This window comes from Rhinoderma darwinii, chromosome 7 (genome assembly GCF_050947455.1).
Source record: "Rhinoderma darwinii isolate aRhiDar2 chromosome 7, aRhiDar2.hap1, whole genome shotgun sequence".
Classification (NCBI taxonomy): domain Eukaryota; kingdom Metazoa; phylum Chordata; class Amphibia; order Anura; family Rhinodermatidae; genus Rhinoderma; species Rhinoderma darwinii.
In genome coordinates, this window is record NC_134693.1 from 68582527 (window position 1) to 68602852 (window position 20326).

Sequence of the window (20326 nt, forward strand, 5' to 3'; positions counted from 1 at the left end):
ACAGTGTAGCGTAGTGGTGACCGCATCATGCTGTGGGGGTGTTTGGAGCAGTCTCCCTGTCCCACCTTCTGAAATTCATTTTTACCTCAACCCTGACCAGAGTACTCAGATAGTCTTAATAAAAACCTGAGTACTCTGGTCCTCAGACTGGGCCAAAGGTTCACCTACCAACAAGACAAGGGCCCTAAGCACACAGCAAAGACCATACAGGCATGACTTGGGGACAACACAGTAAATGTCCGAGTGGTCCAGCCAGAGCCTCTCTAGAGACCTGAGAATGGCTGTACACCGACTGTCCCCATCCAACCTGACAGAGCTTGAGCGTATCTGCAGAATAGAATGGCAAAAAAAATTCCCCAAAACCAGGTGTGCAAACCTTGTGGCAAAGAGTGCTTCAACTAAGTACTAGGTCTGAACACCTATGTCAATGCAATATTTTAGTTTTTCTTTTTCACTAAATTAGCAAAGATTTCTAAAATTCTGTTTACGTGGTCATCATGGGGTATGGAGTGCAGAAGGATTTGCTAAAATAAATGTCAATTTTTCCCCAAGGCCTCAACATAAATGTGGAAGTGAAACTTTGCAAATGCATTGTAAGTAAGAGAAAGATAGGATAGATAGATCTCTATCTATCCTCTATATACAGTGGATATAAAAAGTCTACACACCCCATAAAGTGCCAGGTTTTTGCCATGTCAAAAAATCAGTACAAGATGAATCATTTCAGAACCCTTTCCACCTTTGTCACCCATAATCTGTACAATTCCATTGAAAAACCAATTGAAATTATTTAGAGGGGGAAAAAATCAAAATCAAAAACTACAATAACGTGGTTGAATGTGTGAACACCAACTTATAAAATTGGGGATGTGGTTGCGTTCAGAATTAGCCAATCACAAACTCATGTTAAATAGTCCGTACACAGCTGCCATTATGTAAAGTAATTCTGAGTAACCCCATATAAAGCTCAGCTGTTCCATTAGGATTTTCCTGAGATTTTCTTTGTTGCACGTGACAGCAAAAGCCATGGTCTGTAAAGAGCTTACAACACATCAAGGGGATCTGAGCGTTGAAAAGCATCAGTCAGGAAAAGGGTACCAAAGAATTTCCAAGGCATTAGATATACCATGGAACACAGTGAAGACCATCATCAAGAAGTGGCACGTCCCTCAACTTGATGACAAGACTAGACGACAATTGGTCAAGGAGGCTACCAAGAAGCCTACAGAAATACTAAAGGAGCTGCAGGAATTTCTGGCAGGTACTGGTTGTGTAGTGCACGTGACAACAATCTCCGGTATTCTTCATATGTCTGGGCTGTAGTGTAGGGTGGAAAGACCAAAGCCTTTTCTCCAAGAAAAAACATCCAAGCCCGTCTAGGTTTTGCAAAGACCTACCATCAAGTATGCCAAAAGCACGTGGGAAAACTGGTTATGGTCGGATGAGACCAAGTTTGAACTTTTTGGCCATTATTCCAAAGCCAACAATGCACATCACCAAAAGAACATCATGCCCACAGTGAAGCATGGTGGAGACAGCATTATGCTTTGGGGCTGTTTTTCTGCAGCTGGGGCTTTAGTCAAGTTGGAGGGCATTATGAACAGCTCCAAGTATCAGTCAGTCAATATTAGCACAAAAAGCTCTGAAATGATTCATCTTTGACTTTTTTTTCAACATGACGCTTCATACTTCAGGGGTAATCAGCAACTGCGGAAGCAGAAAGGTGTTAGGTGACCAGAAGTGACAAAAATTGTGCATAGAACTGCCTCGTTTCCTAGCGCCTGCAGGGGGTTGACTAGGCTGTGACAGTCTGACAACCCCTTGGAGCTAAACACACAAAAACAGTACACCGTATCCAAAGGTCATGCCTGCCTCCTACAGACATTAGGCTAAAGACGGAATTAGCCAGTGTCTCTGGGAAGGGTACGGTCTATCTAATGTCAGTCTACTAGTGGAAAGGGGAATACCGTACATTGTGCTGTAGCCGCCCCCCCCCCCCCAAATTAAAGAAATGGCAATTTCAGCGCCCAAAATTGTGTACCTAGTAGAGTTGCATGACGCATTGAAAGATATGGGGCGTGTTACTATGGATGTGACACTGTCCAATCAGATATGGACAGTGTTACAGAAAAAGTGTATGCGCACGCACGCTCTCTCGCGCACTCTTCATCTTTAAAGATCAGTCTTCTGCCTAACTGGCAAGGGGGTGTGTCACTGCTACGGACAGTGTTAAGAGAGCTGGGGAGCGCTTACACTGTCCGTAGCAGAGACATGCCCCCTTGCCGGTTCGGCAGAAGACTGATCTTCAAAAGCTGAAGAGAGAGCGTGCGCGCACTCTCTCGCTTTTGATGTAACACTGTCCATATCTGATCGGACAGTGTCACAGCCATAGTAACACGCCCCCTTGACAGTAAACGCCCCTGTGACTGTTCAGGGGGTTATTTAAATATCGGGCGCCAAATAGAACGGCACCGATCTCTGAATAACGGAGGGAGATAGAAGAAAAAAAAAAAGTAAAGTGCCCCAGAGTTTGTGCAGCCCTCCCCATTACATGCTGCACATGTATGGGGATGTGAAAGGTTATCTTTAACATGCTAACACATGAATTTAGTCAGAGGGGGTCTGCGGCATTTATCGGCTTTTATTGTGGCATTCAAGGTGATAACAACAGAGATCAGAAGTTTCTCTGATCTTCGCCATTAGGGCAGTGCTGCGGCTGTGTAATACAGCCATTGCCCCGCTCCTGACAACAAGTGTGTGCGCGGTCAGCGTGGTTCTATGAAAACAAAACAAGGTGGGCACATGTGTACGGTCGCTGCATAATTTAGTTTGTCCCTTAACATCAGACATTATCTGCATTTGTCTTGGAGATCCAGATTAATACTCACTGGTAGAGGCCGGCTGGAGAGAGAGACAATGACACAGCATCTGTGTTCAAAACAGTCTCTACCCTGGGGGGGGGGGGGCTCAAAGGCATCTTTTATTTGTAAGGAAATGAGTAGGGGTTACCCTCATTCTTGCACATACATATAATCCACATATGGCAAAATACAAATTAGTCTTCGTATGTATCGTTCGTCAAATGGAATACAAAACGTCATCAAGTCTGGTCAGCCCTTGTATACAGCGGTTACAATCAGTCATAAACCAGAAGTCTTAGAATAGATTACCGATCCTCCTCTGTAGGTGGTTTTACAGCAGTTCTGTAAGCTACAATTACAACTGCCCATAGTAGTAAATATTAAGCAATTTAGGTTCACACAAAGATGTTAAAATATCTGTCAAAAACTGATAGATCAGCAGAAAATTTATAAAATTGTGTCCTCTGCAGTATTTCTACAAGACAGTGTGCAGGATCTTCTGCATGTTCTTGAAAGTGTGAGCAAGTTTATCTCCTGTTTACTATTTCTATGTTTAGAGCTCCCATATAAAAACTGTGCACAATGTCCCCACTTAGTTACCTTCTATAAAAAAAACAAAAATTAAAATAATTAAGTCTCGATACCACTTAATCCTAAAGCCTCTAAACAAAATCTTGTGGCATAAACCCAATGAGAACCGGATATTAAAAAGGAGGATAGATAATACAGGTTACATATTTTCCTTACTTTCTTGCAATGTAGCCTCTGCACCATGCTTGGAAACCAATAATCACATCTGTAATTTTAAGGTCACGTTCTTCTTCTAAATGAGCAAGGACACCAGCTCTGAAAAACACTTTGCTTTGTCCAATACGATAGAGGTTGGAATCTAGCTCCAGGGCTTTGATCTATAAAAACATCAAAATTTGTTTATTTTTTTAAAAGCACAGATGTTTACAAAAAAATATATATATTTTTTTTTTAAAATCAATCAGCTATTTGATATTTAAGAAGGTAGCCAAGGGGGGGCGTGGCCAGCTACTGATGTGAGAGGACGTGTGTGGCGATAGCTCCGGGCTGGCATCCTGCATTATATCCTCCTGACGGTACTGTAATCCGTGAAAGTTGCCAAAATTCCTTACCAGCTACGTCGGAAGGGAAGGACATCTTCCAAAAAAAAGATGAGCCCACCTAAAGCGATGAATGCGGCGGAAAAACTGAAATCCTATGCCCGCGTGGTAATCCAAGATGGCGCCGGCGAGTGTTCTGCTGGGCAGGCCGCGGCAATGGCAGGGACATCCACATCAGCTCCCTCTGAACGGGATGCGGGACTCACGTTGCAGGAGGCATCGGATAAGCTCCTGACAGCCATCCTTGAGACACGTACGACACTCACGGCGAAGATAGATGAGGTGAGAGTGGACGTGGGCCTATTGAGGCAGGACCTGCAAAATGTGCGGGAAAGAGTGACGGAGACAGAGGGCAGGATTTCGGCCTTGGAAGATCTCACTGCTAATATGCCGGCGGCTATACAGGATCTGCACCGTAAAGTGGATTTGTGGCGCCAGAAAGCCGACGATCTGGAAAATAGATCGCGCCGTAATAATCTCCGCATTGTGGGGCTGCCGGAGAGGGCAGAGGGGCAGAGATCGGGAGAGTTTGTGGAAAAATGGCTGAAGGAAATCTTTCCGGATGCACCATTCTCGCTGGCGTATGCGGTAGAAAGGGCGCACAGGGTCCCGGCACGATTACCACCTCCGGGTGCTCCCCCAAGACCTCTGCTTGCTCGGATGCTGAACTGTAAAGATCGGGATACGGTGCTGATGGAAGCGCGGAAGGCCGGAGGGATTCGATTTGGAAATGCTTCTGTGTCCATATATCCGGATTTTTCTCCTGATTTGCAGAGACAGAGGGCATCCTATGTCCCTATCAAGCGCCGACTACGAGACTTGCAGATTCCTTATTCGATGGCATATCCGGCTAGATTGCGGGTTGTGGATGGAGACAGAGCCATATTTTTTACGAATCCAAATGAGGCGGAAGAATGGATTACGAGAAAGCATAGGCAATCTCCCCGAAGATGAGTGCTGTGGCTGTGCAGGATGGAAGTTATGTCTGACATATGGAACTCATGGATACCCCATATTGCTTATAGTACAGACGTTCCAGCTGAAAGTATCCTTCTAAGATAATGATGTGACGATGTACTATATTATCTGCAAATTGTTATGGGGGGCATGAGGCCCATGTTATAAGGTTGGCAGTTCAAGCCCCATAGTAACATCCGTATATGTTCTAATTGGAAGATATGGGGGACTGATATTATACGTCAGGTATTAAGAATGTGTCTATAAGTACCTGGGGATGCTGGCTCGGGGGGGCGCTACACTCATACAGATAGTGTATTTGCGGCAGAAACACGCTAGCCGTAGAAACTACCCCCTAGAGTATAGGCTACAAAGGTTAGCTCCTGTTGAGCAATGTTTGTTTATGGAAATGTTATGGAGGATATTGAGTCAACTCACATAGCTACAGAACAAGGCTTTGATATTGCACACATACGAGACATGGAGGGGAATGCATACGGGAATGGGATAATTGTTACTCAGGGGTTGGTTGATAGAATCAAGGACAATGGGGCTTCAATGAGTGTTAACAACATGAAATGGCAGGATTACGGTTAATGTCCTGGAATGTCCGGGGAATGGGGTCTGCTGAAAAGAGGCATATGATATTTGCTGATGTTCGGGGACAACGTCCACATATAACGTGTCTACAGGAAACACACATGACACCGGACACTGTGGCGCAGTTGAATAAGCCCTGGGTACAATGGGCGGGTCATGCTTCGCACACTTCGCACTCCAGGGGGGTGGCCATCTTAGTACATGCAGAGCTTCGATGGAAATTGCTGCAATCCAATGTAGACCCGGAGGGGCGGTACATTTTTCTACATGCGGTTATGGATGAATGCCCATATGTGATTCTGGGGGTGTATAATCCTCCACCAGCCTCATTGGCAGTAATTCAGGAGGCAGTCCGATTTGTAGCAGCTTACCCGGGGGTTCGAGTGATCATGATGGGGGACCTCAACTTGGTTATGGACCCAGATATGGATAGACTGCAGGGGAATGGGAGTAGAGGCCCGTGTAGACCCACTCAGTTGAGCATGTTGGCAAAAGAAATGGGATGGATAGACCTATGGAGGGCGACACATGAAGGGGTTAGAGAATTTACATGTCACACCCTGCAGTACAATGCATTGTCCAGAATCGACTATATATTTGGATCACATGCGGTTTTCCTGGAGATAGAAACAGTGGATCATTTACCGAGGGGGATCTCGGATCATAGTCCGATCTTATTGACATTAAAAAGGCCGCAGGTGGGCAGAAGGGGAATGGGTAAGATACACCCGTTTTGGCTTCAGCTCATCCAACAGAATGATCGCATACCGGATCAGTTATCAATATTTATAGAAGCACATGCTCAGATGGAGAATCGGTCATTGGTGTGGGATACTCTTAAGGCCTATTTAAGGGGGTGTCTCCGATCCTCCATATCCTATGTAAAACGGGCAGCCGCCATGCAGGAGGAGAATATGGCATATCAATGTTCACAGGCGGAAGGGGTATTTGTTCAGGATCCCACGCCGGTTAACCGAAATGCTTGGCTGAATCTGGGTAGGCAATATTTACAGATCCTGAGGGATAAAACATCGCGTAGCTTATTTTTTAGCAAACAATCACATTTTGAATTGGGCAATCAGTCGGGTAAAATCCTGGCACAAATGGTACGGAACAGTTCTAGATCCCCCCCGGTGATGGGCATTGCGGGGCCTGGAGATGAGATGTACACCTCCCCGGGAGAGATTCTCGAGCAATTTACACAGTTTTATGATCAGCTGTATGCATCAAAAGTTGATTATAGAATGGAGGAGATGGAGAGATACTTGGATGGAACGAGGTTCCCCACATTGACAACGGAGGGGATGGCATCGCTTGAGGCTCCATTTACGTTAGATGAGATTATGGAAGGAATGGCTTCGTTGGCCAAGGGGAAGGCTTCAGGGCCGGATGGTATTCCTCTGGAGGTATATTTACAATATGGAGAGCTGCTGGCCCCCCAATTGCTGGCCCTGTTTGAACACAGCTATAGGAACTCCGCTCTCCCGGAGTCCATGTGTGACGCCACCATAATAGTGTTGCTAAAACCAGACAAAAAGCCGGAAGAATGTAGTTCATATAGACCGATCTCGCTGCTGACAGTAGATTACAAAATCTTGACTAAGATGTTAGCTAGTAGACTATGCAGAGTGATAAAAGAGATCATCCATTCAGACCAGTGCGGTTTTATACCTGGCAAGTCCACCTCAGAAAATATTAGGCGGGTACAGGTGGTGACGCAGATTGGATGGGAGGAGCAGCAGGACTGGGCGGTGGCATCTCTGGATGCGGCGAAAGCATTTGACTCGGTAGAATGGCCTTATCTGCTGGCAGTGTTGCGAAGATTTGGGTTTGGGGAGAGATTTATTAAATGGGTCTCCTTGTTGTATAAAGCTCCTCGAGCGCAGGTGTTGGTGAATGGGGCCCTGTCCCCTTCCTTTGGCCTCCATAGGGGCACGAGGCAGGGGTGCCCACTTTCACCACTTCTCTTCGCTTTGGCCATTGAGCCATTGGCTATTAACATCAGGAAGGATCCTGCATATATGGGAATTAGAATAGGAGACAGAGAGGACCGGATAGGATTATATGCGGACGATATGGCGTTGTTCATGGCGAACCCCAATGCAACCCTCCCCAGGGCTATTTCCCTCATTAACGATTTTGGAAGGTACTCAGGGCTACTAATTAACTGGTCTAAATCGTATCTGATGCCATTGAGACAGGATAATTGTGGATGGGGTACCCAGTTTGGCGGACTGCCGGTAAGATCAGAGTTCAAATACCTAGGGATTAATATTGCTAGAGATAGCTCTAAATCGTATGGGTTAAATGTAGCACCCTTGGTCACGTATCTAAGGGACAAACTACAGGTGTGGAAGGGCCTGCCTTTATCAGTAGCAGGGCGCGTTAATTTAATAAAAATGATAGTGATGCCAAAGTTCTTGTATGTGTTGGAGCACATGGATGTGTTGGTGCCTAAAAAGCTCTTTAAACTAATAAATTCAATGTTCGCGCCGTTTGTGTGGGGGGGGGGGGAGATCTAAGCTCAAGCTGTCGATTTTACAAAGACCTAAAGACGAGGCTGGGGCTGCGTTACCGGATGTTTTTCTATATTATTTGGCGGGGCAGCTCAGATACTTGATTTCATGGGTCTCCCCCCCCCTAGAGACTAATGCGGAGAATCATCTCGCTCGGGTACTGGGTTTGAAAAATCTGTGGCCGATACTGGAGCCGCATGATTTTAGACACCGCTCCCTGTTACCCTTACATAAGCTGGCGAGACGAGTCTGGCAACAGGCTAAAGATATACTGGGATATGTGGGGGTGGTGGCGGAGAGCCCGCTATGGGATAATCCGAGCTTTCCCCATTTGCACGGATTGGTAGGGAAGAGTTACTGGTCAGCTAGAGAGGTAGTCGCTCTATCACAATTGCTAACGGAAGAAGGGGTGGTAATGACGGTGAGTGAGATTCGGGCGGCATTTAATATACCGCCAGGGGATGAATTATACTGCATACAGCTGTACCATGCTCTATTAGCACAATTCCCAGTGAACTCCGTGACTCATTCCAGTTGTGACCTAGTGGTGAGGCTGAGCACGCCGTTTACAAGGGGCGTTGTCTCCCAAATTTATTCTTATCTAATGGAGGCTAAGATGCGAATGGAGCCCCTGGGGGTGGAGGATAAGTGGCGTGCGTTAATTCCACAACTCACAGCAGAGGAATGGAGGGAAGCGCAGGGCTCCCATCTGCTGGTTTCACCAGCTGCAAATAATAAACTAGTGCAACTGTACATCATACACCAATGTTATTTAACACCTGTAAAGCTGCATCGTATGGGAAGAATGGAGTCCTCACAATGTCATAGGTGTGGAGAGATGAGGGCAGACTTTATACACTTAATGTGGGGTTGTCATCGGATTCGTTGCTTTTGGGAGGAGGTGGTTACATTATTAATGGCAGTGATGGGGAGGACGATAACTTGCAGGCCTGAGATATGTTTACTGGGACTGTTAAATGAGGAGCAATGGTCATTATATGAGAAGATTTTCCTCAGAGAAACACTGTTTATGGCAAGAAAGGCGGTGGCCATGAGATGGATGGCGGATAGATCCCCGACAGTAGCGCAATGGCGCAAAATGGTTAATGACATGCTTCCATTTGAGAAAATAGTGTACAAACATCGGGGCAAGGCGGCCAAATTTAATTTGATCTGGGATGGTTGGTGCTCATCGAGTCTCACTCACTGCACAGTCCAAGGGCTGACAGCTGATCTGGCACAAGCGGGGGGTGGGAGAGGGTAAAAGACTAGGAAGAATGACATGTCCAGGTGCTCCAGGGTAGGAAATATAAGAAGATTGGAGCGAGGTGATAGAATATTGAAGTGTGGGAGTATTTCTATTCTTATGATGTAATGTAATAAAAGCCGGGTTGGTTGGAATTGAGAATCCTGTAGTATGTGTGAGTGGTCTGCGAACCATGGGTTATTATGATGAATACCTGCGAGTATTCCCTTTGTATAAATTGATTCTTCTGACATATGTACTATTGAATGTATAATGTTCTACTGATGTATGTGATGGTTTGACTCTGACAGTTACTTTTAATAAAACGAGTTTAAAAAAAAAAAGAAGGTAGCCAAGGCTTCTGAAGCATGTCTAGCATATAGTGTCTCTAATATTATGAATCTGTTAATACGTACTACTATTTACTAGCATTTTCAACCATTTTCTATACAGGCTGGTTCAGTGCGTATATATTCAGCCGGCTTCTGGGTGGTTAAGCAACGTGTGCTAACAGAGCATGTTACATTCAAGATCCCCATTGTCTACCACGTGAGGGAGTCTAGTTTTATCGCAATGTAAAACCAGGGGCCAATCGCCCACCCACCCTCTTACTAAACAGCGCGGTTATTATTTTTATAATCTGTTAGCTATTCAACAACTTCAATAGATAAATGGCGATACCTCTACCCGCTCATCTTTTGATTCAGGTGCCATACTATAGAACCATGTGTGCGGTGACCAGAGCTGCAGAAGCCAGTAGCAAGGGGAGGAGAGTTGATTGAGAGAGCTCTGGTCTGAGGTTTGAATAATTTATGGGACTGATCTTGTGTCTGAAGTAACAGAGGGTCTGGTCCGAGGTCTGAATTTATGGTCTGAAGGTATGGCTATAAAGGGTTTGTTTGGGCTGCAAAAGCAGCAAAGTCTGCAGTCTGAGCAGCAAAATCTTGTCTTCAGGACAAGTTGTCATAACTGTCTTGGCCAGATGGAGAAGAAAAGCAAAGTGAATACCAAATCAGAGAAAACTACACTGGTCAGCCATAATTCCTGCTTGCGTTAGTGTGGCCTCCATATTTAACTTCTTGGCGATGTGTCACTTGACAGCTGCCAAGAAGTAGTACGGAGCAGGCTCACTGGCTGAGCACTTTCCATACTCTGTGGGTGTTGGCTACCTGCCTGTCAATAGCGACATCTAAGCCGTTAGAAAGACAGCAAATCACCATCGTGGGGAGCGGATTGTCAGCCTGGGGGCCCGCCAGCTTTGTGATCCTATTAAGAGCCTTTTCACATCAGTGTTGTCCTTCTGTTGAGGGGCTCCGTCAGAATCATAGCTATTGATTCAGTCAAAACGGAACCCTGTCATAACGGTGACAAACAAACCTATAGCAATTTTTCCATCACCATTGAGGTCAATCGTGATGCAAACTGAAGCGAAGATTTCCATTTGCCTTTCCGTTCAGGGGTTCCCCCGACAGAAACCTCAGACAACCCCCTCAACGGAAGGGCAACGCTGATGTGAACACAGCTTAAGCCCAGTAGTATATTCTGCAAGCAGTTAAACGGTCACTGGTTCAAATCCCCTAAGAGGACACCTTTGTTCCATTCACAAAAATAAATGTAAAAAAAGTCAAATGTACCCCTTGGTGGTACCTACAAAAAACTACAGCTTGCACCACAAAAGCCCTCACACTGTTCAAAAAATAAAAAAATGACCTTTTGGTTGCCATAATCTTACTGACCCGTAGTCAAATTAAATTCCTCTTCACTACATGGTGAATGGCATAAAAACAGCGTCCTAGGTTTTTTTTTTTAGTTTCTAAGTAAATACTAAGTGCCATTAACTCCTTCCCGCCGCAGCCCTTTTTCAGATTTTCATCTTCGTTTTTTCCTCCCCACCTTCCAAAAGCCATTACTTCTTTATTTTTCCATTGATATAGTACTACGAGGGCTTGATTTTTGCGGGACGAGTTGTAGTTTTTCGTAGCACCATTTATTTTGCTGTATAATGATTTGTGGGGTAGAAAATGAAAAAAAAAAAACAGCGATTCCTCCATGGTTTTTTGCGCGCCGTTTTTACGGCATTCGCTGTGCAATTAAAACATGTTAACTTTATTCTGTGGGTCAATATGATTACAGTGATACCAACTATATATAGTTTTTTTCTATATTTTACTACTTTTACATGTAAAAACCTAAGTGTAAAAAAGAAAATTTATTCTGCGTCGCCAAATACAGAGAGCCACAACTTTTTTATTTTTCTGTCGATTAAGTGGTATGAGGGCTTATTTTTTGCGGCATAAGCTGCACTTTTTAATAATACCATTTTGGTGTAAATACGACGGTTTGATCACTTTTTATTTCATTTTTTGTGGGAGATGGTGACCAAAAATAGACATTCTGGCGTTTACAATTATGTTTAGGATACCAATTATATTTATTATTTATTTTTTTTTACTATGCTCTAAGGGGAAAATGGGAAAAGGTTTTTTTTTTTGAACTTTGAAAAGGAGTTATTTTTTTTGTGTGTAAAAAAATAAATAAATTTAAAAATTCTTTTTTTTTTAGACCCCCTAGGGGACTTCAACCAGCGATCGTTAGATAACTTGTACGATATACTGCAATACTAATTTATTGCAGTAGATCGTGATTCTGACAGGCACCTATTAAGCCCTGCCGCCAGAGGCAGGGCTCTATAGGTGTACAAAGATTGCGGACCTGGGGGCGTTCATTAAGCCCCCAGGCAGCCATAGCAACCATCGCCCCCCCGCGATTGCGTTGCGGGGGGGCGCGATGAACTGTTAGAGGGGGTCGCACCCCCTCTGACTATTTAAATGCCGCGGTCAGTATTGACCGCAGCATTTAAAGAGTTAAACTAGCGGGATCGCGCTCGAGCGCGATGCCGCTAGTTACTCTGAAGTGTCGGCTGTAACATACAGTCGACAGTCATCGTATGGAGCGAGCTCACTGCGTGAGCCCGCTCCATACTTCCCCTACCCGACTTTAGCGTATGGATACGTCAAATGTCGGGAAGGGGTTAAAAACAACTTTTTGCAGAAAAAAAAAAAAAGAAAAGCCCTCATGTGGCAATGTCGACTGAAAAATAATTAAAAAAAGTTAGCTTTTTGAAAAATAAAAAAATTTGGCTGTGACACCAAGGGGTTAAGGGAGTGGCGAGGGGAGTGAACAAAGCAGGTAAAGTTCAATCCTGGATCCGCCCCCAGTCTAGTTTCCTTGTACTATTCAAACTATTGATCTGTATAGACCATGGATAAAAAGACTAGTAAAAAGGATGACCACAATAGAATCTGCAGGTCTCAGAAAACATAGCATTAGTCCCCTAACAACCCCACAGTGCAGTACGCCATTTTAAAAGACTAACCAGGTTTCTTTGCATAAAACTCTACGAACTTTTGAACTTCCTTGATTGTTCCATATTTGGATTTACTGTGGATTCATATCCTAGAGGCAGTTACAGATTTTAGTATTATGGTGAAAATAGTTAAGAAATTTTATTTGAGGTCTAACATTCAACTTTTAAAGAACACTAGCAAAAGCGTAGTAATCCTAGAAAGAGCCAGTGGCCGCCGATAGTTAGGGGAACATGCCGGTCGGGAGCAGAGAGGTAGGTGAAGAGTGCAGGGTGGGGATGCTGCAGAAGAGAGGAAGGGGTGCTAAGAAAGGCACCTTGGAGGGGGCGCTAGGGAGAAGGGAAGTAGGGAAAGATGGACAGGGAAGGAAGAGTCACTTAAACCCTGGCTCCCCCATAGTCTTCTTCTGGGGCCAGTCTTTGTAGCCTCGCCACACTCTGGGAAGCAGGCAGACAAGGGCAACGGTAGGGCATCAACTCCAGAAATGGTAGGCGAGCAGCTGTACTGGTCTGTTCTATTCTGCCGGCCATTGCCGTACGTATGCACGTGTGTTAAAATTGAACGCTATAGGCAGAACAGATCAGCTTTGTGTCAGTAGACTGGGTATTGCCTGCGTAGGAGACTACCATTAATTTTTTTATTTTTTGCAGCCTATACCCACGGTGTCCCTTCCCGCCTAATTATACGCACAAGGTTTGTTTTGTTTTTACATTCTAGCAAAGTATTTTTTTCCTTCCCAGCTCTGCCGTGTGGAGGACTTCCTGTAAACTCCAGTATTATATCAGTATCCATCAAATCCCTCCTGGCAGCTCTGAAACCTCCCCTCCTCACACCTTGTTCCTTTTATGCATCTCAGAAATACAGTGAGTCTCCAGTGTAAGTTTAGGGTGTTTTTACAACGATCGTCCTTGAGTAATAGGTCATTGAGCCATCTCTTGAAGCACGTGTGCTCAGATTGTCATTACCGTTTGTGAGTTAGAGAAACGTGTGGAGTATATAGTAGATTTTTACTTACCATTAGAACACATGCTTGTTTTCCATCCATGAAGCCTTTAGGAATGGAATTTGGAGTGAGAATTTCATATCTTGGAGAGAGAGAGAGAGAGAGAGAGAGAGAGAGAGAGAGAGAGAGAAATAACGGATTAATAGGGTGTAAGTGAAGACAAGATCAAGCTCTCCGTTCTGGCACAGAGGGTGCATCTGCATTCACAGCAGCCAGCTATTAATTGAGGGCAAAGTGCTCCATCAAATACACCCCACTCAAATAGGAGTCCCCTTTGTGCTGTTTGGCTAGTGGGAGAGATCAAAGAATACAGCGAAGCATATTAAATTATCGGTACTGTTAGACTAAGAAAGATAAACAAGTCTTATCCAGACATATTAGCTTTTTCAAAACAGAAGTAGTTCATCTGGCTAGGTGTTCATAAACGGTCTTTAACGTTATTGATGGTCAGTCCCATTTCTTTATATGGCAATCGTAGCATCCTGTAGATCAATGATCTTCTATTGTGATTAAGTTATTAGGTCGAGAATACTTGCTTATCTCCAGTTCTCATGCAGTTCAGCAGCAGAGCACACCGCTTAAAACATACCTAACTTTTCAGAATAAGCTGTGTGTGAGAAATAATTTTTGGCCATTATTGACTTCATGGCATTTAGCAGTTTTTCCCCTACGAAGACTCCAGTTCTCACTCGGAGCTATGTGTGTGGAGCATAACTGCCATGAAGCCTGCCATACACTGCACAAAATCCATTTAATAAAGCAACTGAAAATCCAGCACTGGGATAACAGCTCCCCCTCCCATAGACTTCCATGGCCAGTAGCATCTGTCTCTGCTCCTTCCTCCCCAAAGAACTCCTATGGGCAGCATGTCTGACTCTCCCCTCTCCATAGATTTCAATTGGCAGGCAGTGAAGAGACACCCCCCCCCACTTCCTGCAGCCTGTCTTCTCTGCCATGTAACGAGGGACGAATTTTGCTTAAAGGAACAGTGTCATCACAATTTTTTTTTTCATATGTTAAAGATGTTCGTGCTTTATTAAAAACGTTTATATGTGTGTGTTTGTGTTTTACTTTCTTATTTTTACACTTTTTCTTCCCTATGGGGGCTGCCATTTTTTGTTCCATTTCTGTATGTGTCGATTAACGACACATACAGACATGGAATACGGCAGCCACAGTCCCATAGGGACTGCGAACGGCTCCCGTCCCATCCACTTCAATGTACGCCGTCTGTGTGGGAACTGCGCATGCGCCGCTCCCACACAGTCCAATTTGAAATTGGCGCCGTCCGGCGCCATTTTCCTGTGGACCGGAAGTCGCGGCCGGACAGTAAGATTACTACTTCCGGTCGCGGCTTCCGGACTTGTGCACTTGGACCAGTGGCAGCAGACGGAGCGGACGGGCCGGAGGGAGCCGCGGCGGCAGGAGCAGGTAAGAGATTTCAATGTATGTTCGTGTACGTTTACTACTGTATGTAAACCTACTACACTGTTAGCTGAAAAAATGGCAACACAGTGTAGGAGGATAGACCGTTCAAACCCCTCGTTTATCCCGACACTAGCCAGGATAGAGGAGGGGGGGATGCTGAGCTCACTAGAGCGAGGGCTTTTTACCCAATTTTGCAATGCTGCAATTTTGGGAATAGCTCCATCTAGTGACCAGCAATGGGAAATATTATAAATTAGAATCTAATTTATAATATTTCCTGACTCGTGAAAAAAATAAAAAAAATGTGAACAATGTTTAATCACCTACATACTAAATGTTTAATTAAAAAAACAACATGTTTTTCTGGCAACACATTCCCTTTAACAACTGAGGATGGACAGCAGATTACAGAAAGGGAGATACCTAGTGGCTGTAACTTCACAGAGTTTGCACAGATAAAACAGGATTTGTGCGCTTACCAGTAAAATATCTCTCGTTGAATTCACTGGGGTACACAGTGCCATGGGTATAGGCCCCTGACACTAGGTATATACAAAGTGTGTCTCTGCCCAGTGGACTATACCCTCTGCTCCTCAGTTTGTACTAAGAGCAGTAAGAGAAGAAAAGGTTTAACAGGTTTCCAACGAGAATAGCAACCTCAAGAAGCCCAAAAATATATGAAGAAAAAAGGGCGGGACCCGTGTCCCCCAGCGAATTCAAAGAGAAAGGGATTTTACTAGCAAGTACAAAAATACTGTTTTCTCATTAAAGTACTCACTGGGGAAACCGTACCATGTGAAAATTTAAAGCAGTCCTAACGTTGAAAGGAGAAAAGAAAAAAAAGAAAAAAGGATATGTGAGCAACCTAAACCACGGCTGCTTGCAACACCATCTGACCCAAACAGGCATCAGTAGAGGCCAAAGAATGGATTGGTTAAAACCACGAAAAAGTATATAATGAGGACCAGGTGGCGGCTTTACAGACCTGAGGGGCAGAAGCCTTATGCCGCACTGCCCAGGAGGCCCCAACTGCCCTAGTAGAATGAGCAGTGACCCGGAAAGGATGCTCCCCGCTCAAAAACTCTACGGACAGTCTTAATTGGAGCGCCAAAATGTGTTGGAAAAGGATAGAGCTGAAACCTGCTCCAGTAAAGTAGCCAATCAGAGGCCCTGATCTAAATCCACTTGAAGGGGAGGAAGGGGGAGGGGGAGGAAGGGGGAGGGGGAGGAAGGGGGAGGGGGAGGAAGGGGGAGGGGGGGGCGGGGGGTCTTTCACATCACCAAAAATAAGCTAACCAAATACGAAGGTAAATTGAGTCTTTCGGCCTTTAGTTATGGCTGGATCAGAATGACTGGATCAGAGACCTTTAAACTCAAAAACTGCGGTTTTAACAGCCAAGCTACGAAACGCAGTTAAGGTAAAGCCGAGTGGAACATCGAACCTTGGGAAAGGAGGTCGCGCTGTTGAGGAAGTTGCCACAGGGCGTTAAACAGGAGCATAAGACTGCGAGGCCAGTCTGGGGCCACCAGAATGGCTGAAATTCCTGCATCCTTGACACTTTTCAGCACTCGAGGCAGGAGTGGAAGGGGAGGAAAAAGATAGAGATTGAATGACATCCAGGAGAGAAACAGAGCATCGGCTATTATGGCCCTGGGATCCCCAATTCTGGTGACGTAGACCAGACACTTGTGATTGAGGTGGGAGGCGAAGAGTTCTACGTCCGGGAAACTCCACTGAATGCAAATGCGGTGAAAAATCTCTGTATGAAGAGACCATTCTCTGGGGTTCATGGATCAGGTAATCCGCCTCACAGTGGTCTACTCTTGAGATGTGTACTGCGAAGATTGCTGGAACATTTTGATCTGCCCAGAGAAGTTTCTTGGTTGTTTACTTCCGTACAGTCCTGCTTTTTACCTCCCTGATAATTTATATATGCCACTGCTGTAGAGTCTCTTGTCTCCAGGGTCTTCCAGTGTGGATACAAAGTCCAGTGAGACAGGCTCAGAAAGATGGCCCACAGGTCCTGTTAATATGGAGCGGAGCTTCGGGGGTCGGACCCGGTGCCCTGGACTGAGGTAGCTGAAAACCACCCCCCAGCTGGACAAACTTGTGTCTGTTGTGAGGACGTGCCAGTGGAGTGGTAAAAGGGTTTTCCCTGAGATGTTGGGGGAAGGACATCCACCACAGCATCTCCTTCTTGACGTGAGGGGGGCAAACTGATCATAAGCTCCAAGGAGGAGTCCAGAGACTTGTCCCAATGAAATAGAGGTCACCAGCTGTAGAGACAGGCTCAACATTCGAGACAGTCCCTTTTGCTCAATTTCACTATCTCCAGGACTTTCATGAAGTGGATGGCGCATAGAGCATTCCTGCGGAGTACTGTCACTCCCTGTCTACGAGTGATGATCCTGTCCTTGTGTAACAATACCCTGGCAGCCTGTGTATCCAGGACCATCCCTAGAAACTACATTCTCCAAAAAGGAGTGAGATGACTAGGTGCTGTTGATCATCCATCCTAATCTGCAAAGACAATCCAGTGCAGTGTTGGGACTGCAAGTTGTCCTGTTTGGACGGTGCTTTCATCAGAAGATAGTCCATGTATGGAATAACCGCTATCCCCCAGGATATGGAGAGCCATGGCCTTGAAGACCCTTGGAGCCGTGGCCAGCCCGCACGGGAGGGATACAAACTGGAAATTATCAGAACCTACTGCAAAGCAGGAAACGCTGGTGTACTCGAGCAATGGGAACATGAAGATAAGCATCCTTGACGTCTATGGAGGACAGGAACTCGTACGAGCGCAGAGACTCCATGCGAAACCTTCAAATGTCGATGGAAATTTTAGATCCAAAATGGGTTGAAGAGATCTGTCCTTTTGTACTGTGAAAATGTTTGACTAAAACCCTTTGTTCCAGTACCAACTCCAGAACGGTTTAATTACTTCTTGATGGAGGAGTCTTTGAATGGTGTGAGAAAAAGCTTGGGTCCTGGAGGGGTGTTTACAGGAATAACCACCCGAGAGTGCGAGAAGTAAACTATTTTGTAGCCTGTCGACAACCTCCTGCACCCAGGCGTCGACTATGTTTGAAAATAAATATTATTGGAAGGAAACCAGCCGTGTCACCACCCGAGGGAGCAGCTCAGGTAAGGGCAAATTCTCAGTCTGCAGAATCCTGCTGTGCTGGAGCAGGTCTGTTGCAGGGCTGCCAGGAGTTTAGACCGGAAGGTCTCTGTGCTGGGAAGAGAAGTGCTTCTTCCTCCTGTAGCCTCAAAAATGAGTTGGACCAGATCAGGTCCATATAGGAGATCCTGGGTGAATGCCTTCCCAGAGGCACTGTCAGAATCCCAGTCCAAATGTCCCTGATAACAGCTACCGCATTAGCCATGGCCTTAGCCGACCGTTTGGCAGCTTTGACAGTGACGTTAGATATATTTAGACATCTGCAAAAGCTGTGTAGCTATCAGGGAAGTAGCCATGAGATTCCCCTGAATCAATTGCATCCTGTAAGTGAGTAGCTACTTCACTACTAGCCAAGCTAATCCAATATGCTGCAAAAGGCTTACTGGAGCCACGGCCACGCTGAAAGTGGCTTTTGCCATAAACTTCACTTTGGCATCAACTGGATCCTTTAAGGCGGAAGCATCTGCAACTGGTAAGGTACTATTTTCGTAAAGCCAGGCCATGAGAGCATCTGCCTTGGGGTGAGCTGACCATTTGGCAATACACAGAGAAAGGAAACCGTTTGCACTCTGACAGATGCAAAGACTGTTTTCTGATGCTTGGAAACACCCTGACCAATTTGTCAAAATCATTGTGATCTGGAAAAACCGGAGGGAGGTTGGGGGGGGGGGGGGGGGGGAGTATGCTCCTATGGCAATGCAACAACTCCTCATTCTGAGGGGATTTAGCAGGATCACCTGCAATCTTAGAGGCTCTGTCACCAGATTTTCAAACCCCTATCTCGTATTGCAGCAGATCGGCGCTGCAATGTAGATAACAGTAACGTTTTTTTTTTTCAAAAACGAGCATTTTTGGCCAAGTTATGAGCATTTTTATATTTATGCAAATGAGCCTTTAAGTACAACTGGGCGTGTTTAAAGTTATGTCCAAGTGGGCGTGTATACATCTGGGCGTTTTTACTTGTTTTACTAGCTGGGCGTTGTGAATAGAAGTGTATGATGCTGACGAATCAGCATCATCCACTTCTCTTCGTTACCACCCAGCTTCTGGCAGTTCACAGACACACAGCGTGTCCTCGCTCAACCGACGCAATGAAGTTCCTGTGGGAGGAAGTGAGTGACGTCACAGCGTGATGTCGCGAGGACACGCTGTGTGTCTGTGCACTGCCAGAAGCTGGGTGGTAACGAAGAGAAGTGGATGATGCGGATTCGTCAGCATCATACACTTCTATTCACAACGCCCAGCTAGTAAAACAAGTAAAAGCGCCCAGATGTACACACACAATACACGCCCACTTGGACATAAGTTCAACTGGGCGTGTTTAAAGTTAAGAAAGGATCATTTGCATAAATATAAAAATGCTCATAACTTGGCCAAAAATGCTTGTTTTTTAAAAAAAAAAAACACGTTACTGTTATCTACATTGCAGCGCCGATCTGCTGCAATAGGAGATAGGGGTTTGAAAATCTGGTGACAGAGCCTCTAAGTATCTTTTACTGCCTGAATGAGATCAGGAGGAGTGGATTCACTACTATTACACTCAAACTCAGTCGGACAGAGAAATGTCCCATGTAGAAGCCGGTTCAGATAGATCTCTTAAATGAAAAGAATGAAGGACACCTGCTGCATTTTTTGTCAGAGAAATCAGAGGAAGAATGACATCACGTTGATTTCCTGGCCCACTTGTAGGATGCACTGGGAGGACTAGAACAAGTGAAATCCAGGGAAGAATAGAACTGAATGGACTGGAGCCCGAGAGGGATCAGACAATTCGGACGCTAACTGCTAAGGAAGGCGAGATTATCAACCGCCTGGGTGAGGGAATCCGTCCATTGGGTAATATGCTCACTAACCATGGAAGCTTGGGGAATCCTGGGGTGGGTTTGACAGACAGCACTGAACACAGACTGGGTCAGTCTGCCCCCATGGAAGCTATACGGCACCGCGTAGACGCAGAGTGCGTTACAATGGCAAGGGGGGGGGGGGGGGTTGGGTCGTTGGGCCTTAGGCGCTTTGCCCTTTGAAGACATTGAGCCCT

The 20326-nt window shown here is 45.4% G+C and overlaps 1 protein-coding gene across 2 annotated transcripts in view; it reads right to left on the minus strand.

The window, feature by feature from the left end:
- MYH9 (myosin heavy chain 9) overlaps window positions 1–20326 on the minus strand; it is a 152180-nt gene that overhangs the window by 43062 nt on the left and 88792 nt on the right. For both annotated transcript variants that reach the window (XM_075833510.1, XM_075833511.1), the window contains exons 18-19: window positions 13691–13760; window positions 3609–3769 (exon numbers count right to left, since the gene is read on the minus strand). In XM_075833510.1, coding sequence (XP_075689625.1) covers window positions 3609–3769; window positions 13691–13760 — 231 coding nt within the window. The remainder of the gene's footprint in view (window positions 1–3608; window positions 3770–13690; window positions 13761–20326) is intronic.